At 46.3% G+C, this 22009-nt stretch overlaps 1 protein-coding gene across 1 annotated transcript in view; it reads left to right on the top strand.

Annotated features, from left to right (window-relative positions):
* The window catches only part of CRPPA (CDP-L-ribitol pyrophosphorylase A), a 230201-nt gene that overhangs the window by 62146 nt on the left and 146046 nt on the right, over window positions 1–22009 (top strand). Inside the window, exons 4-5 of the mRNA XM_068235105.1 lie at window positions 3890–3994; window positions 8897–8942. Of these exons, the coding sequence (XP_068091206.1) occupies window positions 3890–3994; window positions 8897–8942 (151 nt within the window). The remainder of the gene's footprint in view (window positions 1–3889; window positions 3995–8896; window positions 8943–22009) is intronic.

The raw sequence follows: 22009 nt of genomic DNA, 5'->3' as shown, positions 1-22009 counted from the left end.
TTCTCAGGTGCCTTTAATGCTGTGGATCAATTAAATACAAATCTGATTGTTCTTATAAAAAAAAAAAAGGTTGCTTGCTACAAATTGCATCAGATGTAGCCTCCAGTAATATGGCATATGCGTCTAGCCGGAACTTTCCCTGGATAAAGCCGGATCTCGTCTCTCCTCGAGATCAGCCTTTGATCCAGCGGAGGAAGAGGCTCCGGCGAGGAGATTGTCTGTAAAGCGGAAGCCTGATTTGTTGTATAGAGTCTCCGGCGATGTTTCCTGTGGGATTGGAGAGATAACATCCGTCACATATCTGGGAGCGGCGCTGTCACAGCTCGTGTCTCCCATTATGCTGGGGGAATTATTGTAGGACAGGCGGTGCTGTTCACTCCGGCACACAATGAGGGAGATGAGACCACCGCCGCTGCTGAAGACGCTTTCTCTGAGTGTCACATCCGATACGGCTTCCTACAGGCGAAACTGGGGAAAACTGAACAGGGAAAGTTTCTGAAAGTTTACCGAACACCTTGCGCTACAGAACACCTTGCGCAAGGAAAAAAGAAATCATACAGGACAACACACTGAAAGCACAAACGTACAGGTTAAAGGACACCTGAAATGAGGGCGATATGGAGGATGCCTTATTTATTTCATCTTAAACAATACCAGTTACCTGGCTGCCCTGCTGGTTTTTCTTGTATCGGTAGTGTCTGAATCACACACCTGAAACAAGCATGTGCAAATGCAGTCAAACTTAACCACTTGAGGACCCATCCTTTACCCCCCCTTAAGGACCAGCGCTGTTATAGCTGATCTGTGCTGGGTGGGCTGTGCAGCCCCCAGCACAGATCAGGGTGCACGCAGAGCGATCAGATCGCCCCCCTTTTTTCCCCCCTATGGGGATGATGTGCAGGGGGGGTCTGATCGCTCCTGCGTGCAGGCATGTTGCGGGGGGGGGGGGGGGGCACCTCAAAGCCCCCCTCCGTGGCGACATTCTCCCCCTCCCTCTCCTACCTTTCCCCCCCCCGGTGATCCGGGCTGCACAGGATGCTATCCGTCCTGTGCAGCCAGTGACAGGACGTCCCCTGTCACATGGCGGCGATCCCCGGCCGCTGATTGGCCGGGGATCGCCGATCTGCCTTACGGCGCTGCAATGTAAACAAAGCGGATTATTTCCGCTTGTGTTTACATTTAGCCTGCGAGCCGCCATCGGCGGCCCGCAGACTATTCACGGAGCCCCCCGCCGTGAATTGACAGGAAGCAGCCGCTCGCGCGAGCAGCTGCTTCCTGATTAATCAGCCTGCAGCTGGCGACGCAGTACTGCGTCGCTGGTCCTGCAGCTGCCACTTTGCCGACGCACGGTATAAGCGTGCGGTCGGCAAGTGGTTAAAGGACCACTATTGCAAAAAAAATTGTAACATTTAAAATGCAGGAAAAATACATAAATAAAAAATACATTTCTCCCAGAGTAAAATGAGCCATAAATTACTATTCTCCTGTGCTGCTGTCACTTACAGTAGCTAGTAGAAATCTGACAGGTTTTGGACTAGCCCATATCCACACGAGGGATTGTCAGGGTTTTCTTTATTTTCAAAAGCACTTAGTGAACGGCAGATTCTCAGTCCAACTGCCAGAATAGTGTGCAAACAGGTGGGGGTGGAACAGCCTGCATCTTTGTATAGATCTTTTTCCAGGGATTGCTTTTGTAAAGAATAAATTAAATACTGAGAATCCCCCATGAAGAGATGGACTAGTCAAAAACCTGTCAGTTCCATCAGATATGTACTAACTACTGTAAGTGACAGCAACATAGGAGAAAAGTAATTTATGGCTCATTTTACTCTGGAAGAAACGCACTTCATATTTCTATGTGTTTACACTATCTGTATGGAGTTTGTATGTTCGGCCTGTGGGTTTCCTCTGGACACCCTGGTTTCCTCCCACATCCCAAAAACACACTGATAAGTGAATTGGCTCTCCCTAAATTGGCCTTAGACTATGATACAAACACTACATGATACAAACATAGACATATAACTATGGTAAAGGGATTAGATTGTGAGCCCCTCTGAGGGACAGATAAGTGACAAGACAATATACTCTGCACAGTGTTGTGGAAGATGTCAGCACTATAAACATCAGGGCTGTGGAGTCGGAGCAATTTTGGGTACCTAGAGTCGGAGTTGTAGTCGGAGTCGTGATTTCATAAACTAAGGAGTTGGAGTTTGGAGTCGGATGATTTTTGGACAAAATTCACAGCCCTGGTAAGTATTAAACTAAGGAGACAAGGAGTCGGAGGCATTTTGGGTATCTGGAGTCGGAGTCGGCAGTTTCGTAAACTGAGGAGTTGGAGTTGGACGAATTTTGTACCGACTCCACAGCCCTGATAAAAATCCTAAATAATAATAAAAGCTTTAAGCTATGGCAAAACGAGCTGCTGACAGCTGACTGTGTTTACTCTTATGTCTCGGGTGTGCTATATGTTTATTAAATATAGATTGATGTATTTGTAGATCAATAATAGTAACAATAATGGCAATATCTGATTGATTTTACGTTGTCACCGCTGGCTGTATTTTATAGCTCCTCCTGTAAACACGCAGCTACGCACGGTCCAATCTGCAGAAATTGCTGCAATTTTCTTGCTCGTAAAAAAGTAAACGCTTGGTTAAATTTGCAGCTCCATAGCCTGGAGGGAGGGAGGGAGTCTGCGCTGACCCCGCCCACATCCTGCCAGACGCCGACCTCACTCCTTTCAGGATTATTCTATCTAATAACAATGTGATTTGCAGGGTCGTAAGGCCGCCAATCAGTACTTGCTTGCCACTGTAAACTAATAAAGGGTTACATTTGATTGTTTGTAATACTAGGTACACACCATACAATTTTCTGGCAGATTGACCTGCCAGATCGATTATTTCCAACATGCCCGATTTGAATTTTGATAAATTTTTCGATCTTCCAATCTTTTTTTTTTTTAATCATTTTTTTCCCAATCTTTTTATGTTCGATTTTCATAGAACTAAACGCACGCGCGGACGAGCGGGAACGTGGCGGGAGTCGATCTGGCGGCCGATTAGCCGCCAGATGACTCCTGCTGCGTCCGCACGTGCGCCCGGATCGATTCCCGCTCGTCCCTGCCGGCGCTTCCTATCTTCCGCTCGATTCGCTGCTATTGTCCGGCCGCGGGTATTGAGCGCGGAATCGATCCCCGCGGTGATAGGACACGCCGCCATCAGCGGCTCGATTGATAAGCCTGCGTCGAGCCATGTAAGTTGCAGGGTAGCGTGCTGGTGACTTTGCGGCAGGTCGGGAGCTTCTGGCGCATCGCGACGGGGTAAGTGTGCTAGGCTCCGTAGGCTTTCTTTGCTGTTGGGTTCCCCTGCGTGCAGAAAGATAGATTCCGCGCTCGATATCCGCGGGTGGACAATAGCGGCGAATCGAGCGTAAGATGAGAATCGGCGTTGGGGACGAGAGGGAATAGATCCGGGCGGACGAGCGAGGATGCGGCGGGACCCGTGTATGCCCAGCATTAGGGCAATATCACTGGGCTAGCCTGCACACGCGTGTCACCTGTGTAGTTGATGATGCGCTGTGTTGCTACGCGGGGGGGGGGGTGTGTAAGGGATGACGAGCGGCGCATGAGTGAGGTCAGGTGGCGGCCTGGGGAGTGGCACGAAAAATGGAATCGGCAGAGGGATTGGCGTCGCTGAAGTTGGGTAGATCTGTCTGGCGGATTGCTCGCGGGTTGGGCGTCAACGGTTTTGGGTGCCTTACAGATGCCTAACTGTTCAAGGGTGTGTACAGGGATCTACTTTCATTGTCTTGGTATTTTTCAATATATTGAATACCTTACTATGTTTTGGGGCTTTCTGCTAGCGTCTTTCTTTTGTGCTTTCAGTGTACCGACCACGACCTGGATTTTGGCACGGAGTGTCTGCATTTGGCTCAGGAATACGGAAAAGCCAAGGTGAAGCTGGTCGAGGGTCCCCCCGATCTGTGGAAGGTGAATAGCACATGGATGTCCCATGTCTACAGCATGTTTCACTTTAAATATTTGCATTTCATTTTAGCTGGGACAAACACCTCTCCGTCTAATCCCGCCCACTTTCACCCTATCCTCCCCTTCCCCCTTGGTGCGTCGCTGTACCTTGATCAGTTTTATTAGTTTCATAGTTTAGGGTATAAGCCATAAAACAGAAATGAGATAATATCACTTACCGCACATGTTCAAAATGCGAGATTTCCTAATGCCTCTCTTTTGGGCAGAGATTTGTAATTCCTTACTCTCCACTCTTGTAGGTCAAATAAGTATAAGGTGTTTTTTTTCCCCCCGACCTGGGAGTCAAACTCATGACCTCATGCTTCACAGGCAGAGGCAGTACCTCTGGTCCTTCTCAGCTGTATTAGGATTTCTGCAGAAGCTTCACAGGCTGTGAGGGTACCGATGGGGAGTTGGAGTCCTGGAACCACCAAGATTTAATTTTGTAGCCAAAAAAAAGGACCTAAATACCCCCCTGACAGGTTTTCACTTCTATTAGTGTTTTCACCAACTGTCCTTAAAGGGAAACTGAAGAGAGAGGTATATGGAGGCTGTCATGTTTATTTCCTTTTAGACAATACCAGTTGCCTGGCAGCTCTGCTGATCCTCTGCCTCTAATACTATTAGCCATAGCCCCTGAACAAGCATGCAGCAGATCAGGTGTTTCAGTGGTTCAGACTTATAAGTCTGATCTGACAAGACTAGCTGCATGCTTGTTTCTGGTTTTAATCAGATACTACTGCAGAGAAATAGACCAGCAGGGCTGCCAGGCAACTGGTATTGATTAAAAGGAAATAAATATGGCAGCCTCCGTATACCTCTTACTTCAGTTCCCCTTTAAGTGACTTATTGGCCGTGGGGTGGATCCTCATGCTCACTAGCTCCTCCTTCCTAACCACCCAACCTTTACGGTAAATTAAATGGAGAGGGGAGGTGCATTGCTGTTTTTTCTTCTAAACTGTTTTCTCATTTTTCATTAGTCTCACTTCTTATAAACTACACAAGTGTAGCCAACAGGGCTGTTTCTAGTTACAATGGGGTCCCTAAACAAAATTAACCTGAGAGGCCCCCTGACAGACCCCTTCCCCCCGACAGACTGGACCCCCACTAGAGCGGCATTAATAGCCACTTTGTTGCTACCAAATTCCTCCACCAACTCCCAGGTCCCATCCGCCTAACTTTACTGTGTTCCCAGCAGCCCTTGCAATGTTTACGGCAGCGTAGCAACCAGGGCTGTGGAGTCTGAGTCGAGGAGTCGGAGCAATTTTTGGGTACCTGTAGTCGCAGGTTTCATAAACTGAGAAGTCAGATGATTTTTGCGCCAACTTCACAGCCCTGGTAAGTATTAAACTGAGGAGTCAAGAAGTCAGAGCAATTTTGGGTACCTGGAGTCGGAGTTTGGGAGTTGGTGGTTTCTTAAACTGAGGAGTTGGATGATTGTTGTACCGGCTCCACAGCCCTGATAGCAACTCGCCTCTCCTGACTGGGGCGCTGCCATAGCTCCCAACTGTCCCTCTTTCCTCCTCATTTGTCCCTCTTTCAGACTTTGTCCCTCTTTCTATGTTAATATATATACAGTGGGTTGCAAAAGTATTTGGCCCCCTTGAAGTTTTCCACATTTTGTCACATTACTGCCACAAACATGCATCAATTTTATTGGAATTCCACGTGAAAGACCAATACAAAGTGGTGTACATGTGAGAAGTGGATCGAAAATCATACATCATTCCAAAATTTTTTACAAATAAATAACTGCAAAGTGGGGTGTGCGTAATTATTCGGCCCCGAGTCAATACTTTGTAGAACCACCTTTTGCTGCAATTACAGCTGCCAGTCTTTTAGGGTATGTCTCTACCAGCTTTGCACATCTAGAGACTGAAATCCTTGCCCAGTCTTCTGTGCAAAACAGCTCCAGCTCAGTCAGATTAGGTGGACAGCGTTTGTGAACAGCAGTTTTCAGATCTTGCCACAGATTCTCGATTGGATTTAGATCTGGACTTTGACTGGGCCATTCTAACACATAGATATGCTTTGTTTTAAACCGTTCCATTGTTGCCCTGGCTTTATGTTTAGGGTCATTGTCCTGCTGGAAGGTGAACCTCCGCCCCAGTCTCAAGTCTTTTGCAGTCTCCAAGAGGTTTTCTTCCAAGTTTGCCCTGTATTTGGCTCCATCTATCTTCCCATCAACTCTGAGATGAAGAGATGTACCCCCCAAGCATGATGCTGCCACCACCATATTTGACAGTGGAGATGGTGTGTTCAGAGTGATGTGCAGTGTTAGTTTTCCGCCACACATAGCGTTTTGCATTTTCGACAAAAAGTTCCATTTTGGTCTCATCTGACCAGAGCACCTTCTTCCACATGGTTGCTGTGTCCCCCACATGGCTTGTGGCAAACTGCGAACGGGACTTCTTATGCTTTCTGTTAACAATACCTTTCTTCTTGCCACTCTTCCATAAAGGCCAACTGTGTACAGTGCATGACTAATAGTTGTCCTATGGACAGATTCCCCCACCTGAGCTGTAGATCTCTGCAGCTCGTCCAGAGTCACCATGGGCCTCTTGACTGCAGTTCTGATCAGCGCTCTCCTTGTTCGGCCTGTGAGTTTAGGTGGAAGGCCTTGTCTTGGTAGGTGTACAGTTGTGCCATACTCCTTCCATTTCTGAATGATCGCTTGAACAGTGCTCCGTGGGATGTTCAAGGCTTTGGAAATCTTTTTGTAGCCTAAGCCTGCTTTAAATTTCTCAATAACTTGATCCCTGACCTGTCTTGTGTGTTCTTTGGACTTGATGGTGTTGTTACTCCCAATATTCTCTTAGACAACCTCTGAGGCCGTCACAGAGCAGCTGTATTTGTACTGACATTAGATTACACACAGGTGCACTCTATTTAGTCATTAGCACTCATCAGGCAATGTCTATAGGCAACTGACTGCACTCAGATCAAAGGGGGCTGAATAATTACGCACACACCACTTTGCAGTTATTTATTTGTAAAAAATGTTTGGAATCATGTATGATTTTCGTTCCACTTCTCACATGTACACCACTTTGTATTGGTCTTTCATGTGGAATTCCAATAAAATTGATTCATGTTTGTGGCAGTAATATGACAAAATGTGGAAAACTTCAAGGGGGCCGAATACTTTTGCAACCCACTGTATTTCTCTATTACAAAATGTGTTTGACTCTAAACCTTATTCATATCCTTTAAATTGGGGTACATATTATGACGGCTCTCCCCTCTGCCGCTAAACTCCGAGGCGGCGTTCAATACTATTCCCCCTCCTCTGAGTTCTCGCAACTCGGAGGGAGATGTCATTCGGGGTCTCGCAACCGCGGCCTCAGCTAATTTGTAAACACAGGATGCTAACAGTATGTTTGCTTCCATGAAAGCAGGAAGTAGACACACTGAATATGTATTGCAGGGTTTGTATCAGATGTAACAAAGAAATGTTTTTCTGTAAAGGTTATTATGCTGTTACTTATCTTTTAGAGCAGAGAGGAAGTTCTGAGTTCAGGTTCGCTTTAAAGCCACAAAGCTGAATAGAAGTCCCAGGATGGATGGAAGAGGGAAAAATGGGGCAACAGACTCCCTCATCTCCTTCTCCACACAGTATGATAAACTAAAAAATAATACAAAAAAATTCTTAGAATACCGTTTCAGAGGAGAGAATGGTCTTTCCTTTTCCAGAAGGGGTTGCAGGTATCACACAGCGGAGCCCTCCTTTAGCTTCCTCACACAGCTCTCTGGCCAGGCTGTCCCTTTTCCAGAAGGGGTTGAAGGTATCACACAGCGGAGCCCTCCTTTAGCTTCCTCACATGGCTCTCTGGCCAGGCTTTCCCTTTGTCAGAAGGGGTTGAAGGTATCACACAGCGGAGCCCTCCTTTAGATACCTCACATGGCTCTCTGGCCAGGCTTTCCCTTTGTCAGAAGGGGTTACAGGTATCACACAGCGGAGCCCTCCTTTAGCTTCCTCACATGGCTCTCTGGCCAGGCTTTCCCTTTGTTAGAAAGGGTTGCAGGTATCACACAGCGGAGCCCTCCTTTAGATACCTCACATGGCTTTCTGGCCAGGCTTTCCCTTTGTCAGAGGGGGTTGCAGGTATCACACAGTGGAGCTCTCCTTTAGATACCTCACATGGCTCTCTGGCCAGGCTTTCCCTTTGTCAGAGGGGGATGCAGGTATCACACAGCGGAGCCCTCCTTTAGCTTCCTCACACAGCTCTGGCCAGGCTTTCCCTTTGTCAGAGGGGGATGCAGGTATCACACAGCGGAGCCCTCCTTTAGCTTCCTCACATGGCTCTCTGGCCAGGCTTTCCCTTTGTCAGAGGGGGTTACAGGTATCACACAGCGGAGCCCTCCTTTAGATACCTCACATGGCTCTCTGGCCAGGCCTTCCCTTTGTCAGAAGGGGTTACAGGTATCACACAGCGGAGCCCTCCTTTAGATACCTCACACAGCTCTCTGGCCCGACCTTTCCTTTGTCAGAAGGGGTTACAGGTATCACACAGCGGAGCCCTCCTTTAGATACCTCACATGGCTCTCTGGCCAGGCTTTCCCTTTGTCAGAAGGGGTTACAGGTATCACACAGCAGAGCCCTCCTTTAGATACCTCACACAGCTCTCTGGCCAGACCTTTCCTTTGTCAGAGGGGGTTGCAGGTATCACACAGCGGAGCTTTTCTTTAGATACCTCACACAGCCCTCTGGCCAGATCCCGCGAGCTGGCGCCGGCTTCAATGGCAGATTGAATGAATTATTAGTTTATAGAGCTGCCAATGGCAGGCGCTGCTCCGGGCAATCGTTTTACTGGCACGTAATCCCTTCCTGTGCGCTGTAATTAACGCCACGCATTTCTGCTTTAGGTGACCTACAAGCGAGATTTGTACGCCGCCGAGGCCATTATTAAAGGTAAGCGTGTCTATTTACGACATTCTTCTATTCTGCTAATGGGGAGGTGAGTTTTGGTTGACTGTTTATTGGCGAAGGTCTGATGTAACCCCCGGAGCGGTGAGGTCACTTCCTGTGATGATGATGATCTGTAACTTCTTATGCAACTTTCTGCAATCTCTTGTGTTGCTGCGCTGTGTGTTTTATGGGTTTTGTTTCATATTAATACATTGAATCTCCTTCTAGCAGTTGAGTGTTTATCATTTGCTGTCCTAGGCAGAAATCCACCATTGATTTGAGAATTACAATGTGATGTCCCTACAAAGACCAGTTTGAGTGGAAGCCATTTTGCCTACTCTATTTGGGTTGTTTTGTTTTTGGAGGAAACTGCAACAACCAGGGGAAACCCAGACTAACCTGAGAGAAATATAGATACTATCCTTGCTGAAAATAAAGTCTGGAGATAAGCAATTGAAGGCCCCAGTGCTGACCGCTTCACCACCATGTTGCCTAGTACAGATGTTCAACAACTCCCTCCATAGAAATGAATGGGAGGTGGAGGTTGGAGACTACCCCAGCCACAGCCCTTAGCCTATTAGCAACTTCAGTAGTGTTATCTTTTTTGAAATAAGTGCACAGCTTTTGCCTTCAGTCTTCAGAACTTGATGTGCTGTAAATTCTTGGAATGCTATGATCTCTCTCTACTAGCAGAAAATATAAGAACTAAAATCAGAAGTCTTCTGTTATTGCCTTATACTACCCCCTAGTGACAAGAAGCCATAAATACACATTACAGCAGTACTAATTAGAAGTGGAGAAATGTAAGAAGAAATAAAAAAAAAAGTACTAAAATAAATTGGACTGGAGAACTTGCAAGCTTCTAAATAATTGGCTGCTAATGGGTTAAATAAAGTGAAGGGTGTGGCTGGAAGGTGCACACACCACGCCCCCTCCTAGTAGAGCATGGGGGGGGGGGGGGGGGGGGGGCGGTGGCGGCCCATGTCTAGTAGGTATACAGACCCAGTGCAGAAATGCTAAGTGTGTGTTTAGGGATCGTAAAGTTTGAGCCTGAGGAAAATAATATCTTGGCTAAAAGCTGCGGAAGGAGGAGCCTCTACATCGCTTATCTCCGCCCACTTCACAGAACTAAAAGGGAACCTGAAGCAAGAGGAATACGTAAGTTGGTATATTTATTTAATTCCGATTGCCTGTCACTCCTACTGTTCCTCTGCCTCTATCTAAAGCCTGGTACCCAAATCCAATTTTTGATTGGCCAATTTTACCACCGCCACGTTTGAGGGTCAACAGATTTTGAATACTATTGAGGCGCTAGCGCAATTGTTAATTAGTGTTTTGCAAATGATTTCTTGAGCGTTTTCTGGTGATTTTGGCAGTGATTTTAACTGCTTGTCGACCGCGTCACACCAACGGGCGTGGCCGCGGCGGCAGCCCCAGTACCGCGTAACGCTGATCAGCGTAAAGTCCTGGGGCTTCAGCTTGCAGGAGATCGCACGCAGGCTGCACATGCATCTCCTGCTTGATAGGCAGACAGAGCTTCGCCGTCAGTCTGCCAGAGGCGATCGCCGCTGGGAGACTGTTAGACGGCGAAACCGTCATCTAATTACCATGTACAGCGCTGTGATCTACAGCAGCGCTATACTGGGTACAGCCGTTTGACACGGCTGTCCCCTCCTGAGTCTCGGCGGTGATCTGCTGTCATAGGCTGAAGCCTATGACAGCCGATCACAGTGATTGGCTGGCTGTGGGAGGGAGGGACGGGTAGATAAATTAGACGGTCAAAATTTGATGTGTGTACCAGGCTTGAAGTACCCCCTGTAATCCCTGCTCAGAATGGTGCTGATCCCGTAAGTACTCCCGAATCAGCTCCGGTCTGTTGTGAAAAACACGAGGTTTACGGCAGAGATGTCAGGATGGTTTAATACAGCGAGGGAATTGCAGAATAGGTAAGTAATGATGTGGTGAGGTTTTTTATTTCTTTTTTTAAACTAATTTGACCGTTCATGGGTACTTTCTAATACTTTTATCCATAACCCCTGAACAAGCATACAGATCAGATGTTTCTGACTGAAGTCTGATTGCATTAAACACATGCTTATTTAGGTGTGTGATTCAGACACTACTGAAACCAATGAGATCAGCAGGACAGCCAGGCAACTGGTATTGTTTAAATGGAACCTGAAGCGAGAAGTATATTGAAGCAGACATATTTATTTATTGTTAAACAATACCAGTTGCCAGGGAGGCCTGCTGATCTTTTTGGCTGCAGTAGTGTCTGAATCACACCAGAAACAAGCATGCAGCTAATCTTGTCAGATCTGACATTAATGTCAGGTACACCTGATCTGCAGCATGCTTGTTCAGGGGCTATGGCTAATAGTATTAGAGGCAGAAGATCAGCAGGGCCGCCAGGCAACTGGTATTGCTTTAAAGGAAATAAATATGGCAGCCTCCATATACCTCTCTCACTTCAGGTTCCCGGTAAGTTTTGGTTGAAATGACCCTTTAGAGGCCTCTATAGCCTGTCTGAGGCCACTAGTGGCAAACAAAGTCTCCTCTTTTATCCTTATTTTTTGCATTTTCCGTTTCATCTCTGACCCGTGCTGCGCTAGGCTAATCCCTGACCCGAAGTGTCAGCTCCTGGGGCTGTTTTGTTGTGCTGTAAACTTTGGCACGCTCTTGTGTTACTCTGGCCTGTTCATCGGCAGTTTCAGATGATTCCTCGTGTCAGTTGTTCCCCCGGACGGCAGAGCGATGGCATCCGGCCCTGTCCTGCCATGTGACCTTCCTTTTTTTTCCCCTGTCTTATAACTTTCTCCAGGATATTTTTTGCTTCACGCATAGCTGGCTTCTCTACCCCAAGGAGGCGATTAGCGCTCTTTGATATCTCCTCGCCGGTGTGGACATCACAAGGGAGCTTGGCTGAATCATTTCTGCTTTTATTTCATTTTTAATCAGCTCTGCTGCGCCGGTCGGCTCTTCTCCTGGTGTTTTTGGCTTTCATGTCTCCGGCTTTGCGAGCTGCTTTTCACGCTCTGCTTTTATTGGCTCCCCCGGTCTCTTCCGCGCAGTGGTGCTGATGAGCGATGGGATGGGAGGTGTTAAGTTGTGTTAGAGAATTGAGAACACCATTCACATTAGAGCTCCTCTGATTTGCATCCTCACCAGTGCTTCTCTCTCCGCTGTGGAGTATATTATACGCTTGTATCCGCCACACTTGCCTCTCCAACCTGGCAATGGTGAATACAAGTCCTCAGTGTAGACCATACATGTCAAACTCCGGCCCGGGGGCCAAATCTGGCCCTCAGAGCCATTAAATTTGTCCCTCAAGTGGTTTCCTCACTTTGCATTATGTTTGGCCCACTCTAGACCACCAGGGAAATTATACTGGAGGCGAAGCCCTAGAGTACCAGGGAAGCCATATGGGGGAGGTAGGGGGAAAGCACTAAACACCAGGGAACTGTGTAGGGCAGGGGCAGCTAGACACCAGGGAAATGTATAGGGGAGGGAGGAGGACCACTAGACACCAGGGATCTGTGTATGGGAGGGAGAACCACTAGACACCAGATAACTGTATAGGGGAGGGAGGAGGACCACTAGACACCAGGGAACTGTACATGAGTTGGAGGGGAGTAATTGGACACCAGGGAACTTTATAAGGTGGCCAGTAGACATTGAGGTTGGCCCGCGGCTAGGTCCCAGTGTTCGGTGCTGGCCCACTTTGTATTTGAGTTTGACACCCCTGGTGTAGATAGAGGCATACAGAGAGAGTCTATCGGATGGAAGCCTGGATCGTCAGACGGCACAATGGGGCAACTCTACGACGTGTCAGTAAAATCAAACCAATATACCAAACACTAAGACCCCTTTCACACTTACAGCGTTTTAGTGCGCCGCAGTACTCTCCCCCGCCGCTCCCACATCGCAGCTTGTCGCAGTGACTATACTTCCTGTCCAGCAGGGAGCATGTCACTGAACGGGGGCGAAGCTACTTAAATCACCCTGTCGGCGCATTCTGCTGCAGCGTGCCACTGCAATTTTGATGTGCGTTTTTTTGTGAGTTTTTTTTATGAGTTTGCGTTTCCGTTTTTCTGATTGACTAGTGTTGTCTTGATTTTTGAAAATCGATACTAGTGATTAAATCGAAACAAAACGCATTTCTATGCATTTCTCATTCCCATACGTTACATTGAAACTCAAAACGCATCATAATTGCACAGACATGCGTTTGCGGTTTTTTAAAAAAAAATTTTAATCGGAATGCAGCAGTGGAAAATTCCAAACAAAATTCTTATTTTAAACATACTATTACTAAGAAAAAGCACCTTCTATGAGAATCAAAACATTTATAAATAATCGCAATCACGAACATACAATTAATATCACGAACAGACAATTAAATTAAATTAAAAGATCCCCACATACTGACAATTGCAAAGCACCATGTGTAAAACCATCCTTATTATTTTTTCAAAAAAATAAAAAATCAAATAAGTCATTTGGCCTCCCCCTTATTTGTCCTTAGACTACTACATACACTACATGATACATGCATAGACATAAGACTATGGTAGGGACTAGATTGTGAGCTTCTCTGAGGGACAGTTAAAGGGATACTGTAGGGGGGTCGGGGGAAAATGAGTTGAACTTACCCGGGGCTTCTAATGGTCCCCCGCAGACATCCTGTGGCTGCGCAGCCACTCTCCGATGCTCCGGCCCCGCCTCCGGTTCACTTCTGGAATTTCAGACTTTAAAGTCTAAAAACCACTGCGCCTGCGTTGCCGTGTCCTCACTGCAGCTGATGTCACCAGGAGCGTACTGCGCAGGCCTAGTATGGTCTGTGTCTGCGCAGTACACTCCTGGTGACATCAGCGGGATTGAGGACATAGCAACGCAGGCGCAGTGGTTTTTAGACTTTAAAGTCTGAAATTCCAGAAGTGAAACGGAGGCGGGGCTGGAGCATCGGTGAGCGGCTGCGCGGGCACAGGATGTCTGCGGGGGACCGTTAGAAGTCCCGTGTAAGTTCAACTCATTTTCCCCCAACCACCCTACAGTATTCCTTTAAGTGACAAGACTACACACTCTGTACAGCACTGTGGAAAATGCCAGCGCTATATAAATATTAAATAATAATAATAGATGGTAAATAGCGGCTATAAACCGCTAAATAGCTGCTATAAGTGTCTATAAACGGTAAATAGCGGTTATAACCTCAGACGCCCCCGGGCGCACAAATTACCATATATACCTTGACACTATTTCGTTTTTTACAGGACGCCTCTACCGCCCTTTTTACCAGCATCGCCCCGAATTGTACGGGTGGTGAGTTGACAAGCAGAATTATTCTGCAACACAATGGACGTAGTGTGAAAGCAGCCTATAATTTTATATATATAAATTCTCCCTCTGAGATTAAAATAGGTCACTATTTTCACTCCAGCGAACCGAAGGAGGAAGCTTTAATCTGCTGTTGTATTTGACTGTAAATGTTTGCTGATAATGGAAGGCGATGGGAATGGCGTTATCGCGGGCGGCGCAGGTCTCTACACGCTCCCGCGCCGGGGGGGGGGGGGGGGGAATGCTAAGTGTTGCGGAAGTTTGTGTAAGCTGCCGGTGACCTCTGTTCGCACACAGCGGAATAAGGTGAACGAGAGACAAAAGTCGCGATGGGGGAGGGGGCGTAGAAATGTGTCGAGGCGAGTGACAGTTAATTTGTCATCGGCTTGTCAGCTGCTTCTCATGCTTACTTGACTCGCTATGAGCTGAAAGATCGACATAATTCTTTCTTACCTACAGCAAAGATCTGGTGCGGCCGCTGCAGTTATCATAGTCTTGTTTGGTCGGCAGATTACATGTACTCTCGTCTCGTGGGCGGGCGGTTAGAACTTCGCTACCGGCAGAAATGGAAATGTAGGACTGCCATTCTTAAAGCCAAAGGGACAGCCATACTATCCCGGGAAAAAAACCTTACATATGACTACATACTTATTCTACTTATATAGCATGCTGTAGCACGCACTATTAACTTACTCGCGCTACCCCAAAACAAATGGCTGTCCCTCCCTGGACCCTGTCAGGTCCAGTGACTTTGTAGGATGAGATCCCCGCACTTTGTTTGGCCCAATAGGTTGCCTGTCACTTAACAGGCAGCCTATTGGGCCAAAGTGAGCAGCCTATTCGGCCTACAAAGAGAATCAACCCCCAAGTCAGCTATCTAATTGTACAAGCTGTTAGTCTGTATTTCTCCTGTCTGGCTCTCGGGGAAATTGCTGATGTTGCTGAAACCCAAGAGAAGCTGAAGATGTGTCTGACACTTCCGCTGCCCGGCAGATCAACTGTATACACATCACCATGGCAATAGGGACGTGAGCCCACTGTTGCGCAATGCGCACTGTGCCAGTTTGAAACCTATTGTATGGCTCTCACAGAATTGCATTTTAAAATATGTGGCGTTTATGGCTCACTCAGCCAAAAAGCTTTCTGACCCCTGCCAGAGAGCCTTTCCCGGCCTGTTCTCCCTGCACCGTCTCCCGCAATGGTCTGCGAACAGCAAAGTCGAATACGTCTTCAGTCTTCAGAAGTCCTCATGTCCCCGAGGATCAATACTGCGCATGCACAAGATTACAGTCCAGAAGTTATGGAACTTTACTAGCTGGGATTTCTACTATATTATATTTTTGATTCATAAAAAACAATTGGATTTATTAAAATGAAAACACCCCACCCCTCCTCCCTTCCTGCAGTCGATGTTCGGCTGTTTTGCTGACCAAATATTGTGAGAATCAGAATTGGGAGAGTGTTGAGGTGGATACTGTAAAGTCACTTGTGGACAGCATGGAGGACTGGCGGAAAGCGTTTCAGCGATAGACCCCCAATTCACACTTGAATAAGGACAATATCTGCATGGAGTTTGTATGTCCTCCTGTGTTGGCATGGGTTTCTTCAAGGTGCTCTGCAGAGACATCAGGAAGTACAGAGAAAGCGCTTTCACATGTCTCTATTCAAGAGCTGTATTGTGGTACATTTAAAGTGAACCAGAGACGAAGCACCCTCATGTATTTTACCATATATATCAGTGGGAACATTAGAGAAAACACCTTGCTCTCTGTTTCATCCTTCACTGCTCAGCCTGCTTGTTATTAGCCCGGATAAAATCCAAGACTGAGCATTCAGTCTGGCTTTGCTCAGGAATCATTATAGCTGAGTCATTATAGCAGAGCCAGAAGGGGGCAGGCTTGGGCTTGAAAAGACATCAGAGAAGACAGACTCAGCAGAATCATTATTCCTGAGCAAAGCCAGGCTGAATGCTCAGTCGGGGATTTTATCAGGGCTGATAATAACAAGCAGGCTGAGCAGTGAAGAATGAAACAGAGAGCACGGTAGGTGTTTTCTCTAATGTTCACACAGATATATATGGTCAAATACATGAGGGTGCTTTGTCTCTGGTTCACTTTAAAAGACCACTATCGCGAAAAAATGTAAAAAAAATGTAAACACATACACGTTCAAGTAAAATGAGCCATAAATTACTTTTCTCCTATGTCGCTGTCACTTACAGTAAGTAGTAGAAATCTGACAGAACTGACAGGTTTTTGGCTAGTCCATCTCCTCATGGGGGGTTCTCAACAAGACCTTTATTCTTTAGAAAGACTCTCCCTGAAAAGGATTTATACAATGAGGCCGCCCAGCCTCCCTGCTCACCGTATACTTTTTTGGCAGTTGGATGGAGCAGCTGCCATTCACTAAGTGCTTTTGAAACTAAACAAAGCCCTGAGAATCCCCCATGAGGAGATGGGCTACTCCAAAACCCTTCGCTCTGTCAGATTTCTACTACCTTCTATAATTGACTGCAACACAGGAGAAAATTTAATTTATGGCTCATTTTATCTTGGAAGAAATGTACTTCTTATTTGAATGTGTTTACATGTATTATAAAGTTTACGATTTTTCCTATAGTGGTCCTTTTAAATAACGCATTAAAGGATGCATTTTTAGTCCCAACGCACATAATAATATGGATGGATGTGTTGCAAAACCCATACAAAAGCACGTATAAACGCATGCATTTCTTCCTGTGATATCTACAGCGTTTGTCTGCGACATATTTAAAAACCACAAATGTGGAAAAGCTGTAAAGAAACATTCCACAGAGATCACCTGCCAGCGATGAAAATGTCGCCACATGTGATGAATTTTAGAATGTGATTCAGGGCCAGAAAATATACAAACGCTGACTAAATCATTTATAAATGAATATTGTAAAAAGAAAAATGAAGCCATTTTAGTCATTCCGTTCTTTTCACTACAGTGAAGATGCATCCATCCCTAATATCCATCTGTACAGCACAGGTGTTCAAAATAAAAAATGGTCACTGCTTTGTGCAGGTAAGTACTAATGCAGGAAGAGGAAAATATCGGGGCAGTACATACTTCAGAGTACAGATTCCAGCCTAGAAAAGTAATGCCGTTTTTACTTACCGTCAGATCTTCAAATAGCATCTGACTGTAAATTGAGGTGGAAATGTGATAACGAGAACCGATTGATAAATTCGTCCAGCATTGACAAAGGCTCATAGCAGTTTGTTTGTGGCGGCGGAATTGCGCTTTGTGACAATGAAAGCGCGCAGTCCGCCTGAAGAGGGAATCCGCCAAACCTGTCCTTTAAGGGCAATTATATTTTCCACCGCTAAGCCGGGCGCTCTGAGCATAACCCGTGACGGAAGCGATTCAGAATCCTTCCAATAAAGACAAATACCAAACAAAAGACAAAATAAGTCATCTATGAGCAGACTCTTCAGGAATGTGCCACTGCAGGGAAGGGAAGGGGGGGGGGGGCATTCCTCCTCGCTGCCAGATATATCCCCCCCTGCTTTGTTTATCTTCCATAGTCTTCCTGTTTTATCATTAATAGCGACTGTATAATTGTGTTTTGTCCAAAAGTCTTTTCAGTGCAGCACGCCGCCGCGAACGTACAGGTAATCCCAGCAGGAAATCTCACTATCTATTCAGCAGAGCACCTGATTCACTGGCTAACAATACAGGGAGAGCCAGATCGCCAGGAAGCTAAAGAGAGACTCCGCTTCCAGAAATAGGATAGGAGATCTGCTGGGTGCTGTACAAGCCATTACGCACATAAAGTGTGACTCCGCTTCCAGAGATAGGATAGGAGATCTGCTGGGTACTGTACAAGCCGTTACATACATTAAAGTGTGGCTCCGCTTACGGGGGCAGAAGAAACGAAGAAACAAAAAATACAATTCCATATTATAAACACGATATACGCAATTTTCTGATCGACAGGTAATCTGATGGGAATATGTATCGTGTGTACATGTCCAAACTGCTCCTGATAACGGGATTCATTTTCGGATGAAACCGATCGGAAATTGAACCGTGCATCAGCTTTTTTGCTCTGTGATCTGGTGACACCACCCTGCAGAGTGACTCACGCAGGAGGAGTGCAGGCTGTCCCTTTTCTGCCATCTAATATACAGGGACTGAGAGTGATGTGTAGTCCACAAATTGCTGGGGATTATTCCAAGACACAAAAGGGTGAGAGAGCCCTGCAGTCTAATGGAAGCCTCCATATTCCTCTCGCTTCAAGGGGACCTGAACTCAGAACTTCCTCTCTGCTCTAAAAGATAAGCAACAGCATAATAACATTTTAAGAAAAAAGATTTCTTCGTTACAGCTGATACAAATCCTGCAACAAATCTGAAGTGTGTCTACTTCCTGCTTTCATGGAAGCAAACATAGTGTTAACATCGTGTTTACAAATTAGCTGCTCTGCCTAGGCAGCCAGCTGACACAGCTGAGAGATCAAATTGCAACTTGTGATTAGTCACAGATGAGGGAGAATAAGCCCATAAGGCTAAACTATCTAAATGCATACAGAGTGCATTTCTCTTATGTTTTCATTCTGCTCTGTGCAAGAGTTCAGGTCCACTCTAATTAACCAGCGCATTGCCTGTGCCGTTGAAGTAGTTGTCCTTCAGCTGTGGCTCTCCTGAGTTCTGAAAACTAATTAGAGACCATGAAACCTCTGAGTGGCTGTACAAACACATGTGATAACAGGATGGTGATACAGAGCTCCACAGGTCATCATTTATCTGTGTGGGAGCAGCCATATCATTCAGTTTGATGCTAAATCTGGCTCAAACTTCAATTCTTCAGCCTTTTAAGCAAAATAAGAAAGTGGGACTCCAAGAAAGTCTGATTCAAGATTAGTTCTACAAAACGCACAAAAAGCCTCTCCCTTCATGTGTCCTTTAAAAGGGAATCTGAAGTGAACATAAGCTTATGACATAATGCATGGTATGTACTGTATAGTACAGCTAAGAAAGAGAACATTAGTAGCAAAGATAGAGTCTCATATTCTTTCCCAGTACAGGAGGAGTTAAAGGGAACCTAAACGGAGAAGGATATGGATTTTTCCTTTTAGAATAATACCAGTTGCCTGACTCTCCTGTGGATCCTGCAACTCTAATACTTTTAGCCACAGCCCCTGAACAAGCATGCAGATCAGGTGCTCTGACTGAAGTCAGACTGGATTAGCTGCATGCTTGTTTCAGGTGTGTGATTCAGCCACTACTGCAGCCAAAGAGATCAGCAGGACTGCTAGGCAACTGGTATTGTTTAACAGGAAGCATCCATATCCCTCTCAGTTTAGGTTCCCTTTAAGGAACTCTATGCAAAAGCGCTTCGCTGAGCTCTCTGACTAACTTTGTCAGAGGCAGTGCTGTTTTCTGAAGCACTTATACATCAAAGAAACAACAAGACACAGCTTCAGATAAGGTTTTACTGCCGGGAAGTTGAAAGGGTCATTAGCTCTATTTCATAGTTTAAAATACAGTGTGTGGTTTGTAATTGCAAATATGACAGAATGATGCAATGTTATAAAATAGCTATGTAATTAAAAATAAAAATGAGACTTTTCTCTGCTACTAATGTCCTATTACGGTAATTATCCGTACTACACAACCAACTAATTATATCATACCTTTTTTTTCACTTCAGTGTCACTTTAAGACTAAAATAACGTTTTTTGGTAGAGTGTCACTTTAACAATTAAAACTGATGTTGAATAAAGTCTTGGAATTGCTTTGCGGACAGAAGTGAACCGTGGAGATCGCAGGTGAGTGATTTTCGCATTCTTACTTCGAGGCGTAGAATGAGCTTTTCCCGTTCCCAGGGCCTGACTTGCGAGGCAATGACATCACATATTGACATTTGTGTCATTTCGGCTCTGGATGAAGGCAGACCTGATGTGAGATGTTTAATGTTCGGGGAGCGTGACAATCCTCACATCCCGCCTGCGGAGAGACAAGGAGAGGGGATGCTTTATTCTGTGTCATTTTAAAGTGGACCTGAACTTTTGCATGGGACACTAGTAAAACATAACAGAAATGCACCCTGTATATATTTAGAGAGTTTAGCCTGTCTAATTCCCCCTCATCTGTGACTAATCACTAGTTGTAATTTGATCCCTTCTCTGTGTCACATGACTGCGATGGCAGATAAGCCCATTTGAAATCACAGGATGTAAACAATATGTCTGCTTCCATGAATCAGGAAGTAGAAACAGTGCAGATATATTGCAAGATTTGTACCAGCTGTAACAAAAAAAATTATTTTTTATTTAAATATTATTATGCTGTTGTGTATCTTTTAGAGTAGAGAGGAGTTCTGAGTTCAGGTCCACTTTAATATTTTTATTTTGCACGGATGATAAGCAGTCCTGACCCCATAAGACTCTCTCAGTAAGTCGTGCAGAATGCACCTAGCGGTTTTATTTTATTTTTTTTACAGAAAACTTTTCTTTTCTTTCAAACTGTACCTGAGGCGACACGTGACATGAGATAAACATGTATGTACAGTGCAAAACATATTAACCACTTAAGGACCGGGCTTGTTTTCTTAGATCTGTGCTGCGCGGGCTCTCCAGCCCGCAGCACAGATCGTGTGGCAGCCAGGGCGATCAGACTTCCCCCTCCCCCTTTTTTCCCCACAAGGGGGATGTCCTGCTGGGGGGGGTCTGATCGCCGCCGGTTATGTGTGACAAGCGGGGGCTCCTCAAAGCCCCCCTCCGCAGCCATTTCCTCCCTCCCTCTCCAACCCTCCCTCTCGCTGTGGGCGGCACAAGACGGAGATCCGTCCTGCGCCGCCTCTGACAGGCTTCAGCCAATCAGAGGCCGGGGATCGCCGATCTCCTTTACGGCGCTGCTGCACAGCAGCGCCGTATGATGTAAACACAGGGAATTTCTTCCCCGCGTGTTTACATTTAGCCTGCGGGCCGCGATCGGAGGCTCGCAGGCTGTTCATGGAGACACCCTCCGTGAACTGACATGGAACGAGTGGCCGTTTCCATGTAAAACCACTAACGACCAGCCGCCGCCTATCGGTGTTAAGCGGTCGTTAAGTGGTTAATAACCTAACCTGGCTGTTATGATTTTTTTTTTACTTTGCTGCCTGAAAGAGTTAATTTCTAGGCATGGAAGTGGCAGCTTCTGTCTCATCTGTAGCTTATCGGGAATATAGTAAACATCACTGATAAGCAAATTACAGCCATAAAAGTTTTCCTGGCAGAATACAACTTGTGAGGGCAAGGGGAGAGATAGAAAAAGGTCAATAGTTCATGTATTTTTTAACTCTAGGACCGTTCTTAAAGGGACCCTGAATAGAAGAAAAGAATGCCATACTGAACTTACCCGGGGCTTCCTCCAGTCAGCCCCCCCCCCCCCCCCCCCCGTAGTCCGTGAGGTCCCCCGATGTCCTCTGGGTTCCCTCCATTCTGCCGCTGGCGGCTACGTTAGCGCGTTACCTGGCCGGGAGTCATGCACAACTGTGCGTGCGTTGCCTGTTCATGCGCCCGTCGCTTTAAGCATCCTGCGCATGCGCGATTCTTTCTTCCAAGAACTGTGCATGTGCAGAACACTCACGGCGACCAGCACAAAAGCAAGGCGGACGGGCCACGCATGCGCAGTTGCGCACGACTCCTGGCCAAGTTGCGTGCTAACAGATCCGCCAGCATTAGAATGTAGGGAGCCGAGAGGACGGTAAAGGACCTCACG

The sequence above is a fragment of the Hyperolius riggenbachi genome, chromosome 5 (assembly GCF_040937935.1).
Source record: "Hyperolius riggenbachi isolate aHypRig1 chromosome 5, aHypRig1.pri, whole genome shotgun sequence".
In the NCBI taxonomy this organism is placed as follows: domain Eukaryota; kingdom Metazoa; phylum Chordata; class Amphibia; order Anura; family Hyperoliidae; genus Hyperolius; species Hyperolius riggenbachi.
The sequence above is the reverse complement of the archived record's forward strand: the minus strand, read 5'-3'. Positions and strand labels throughout refer to the sequence as shown.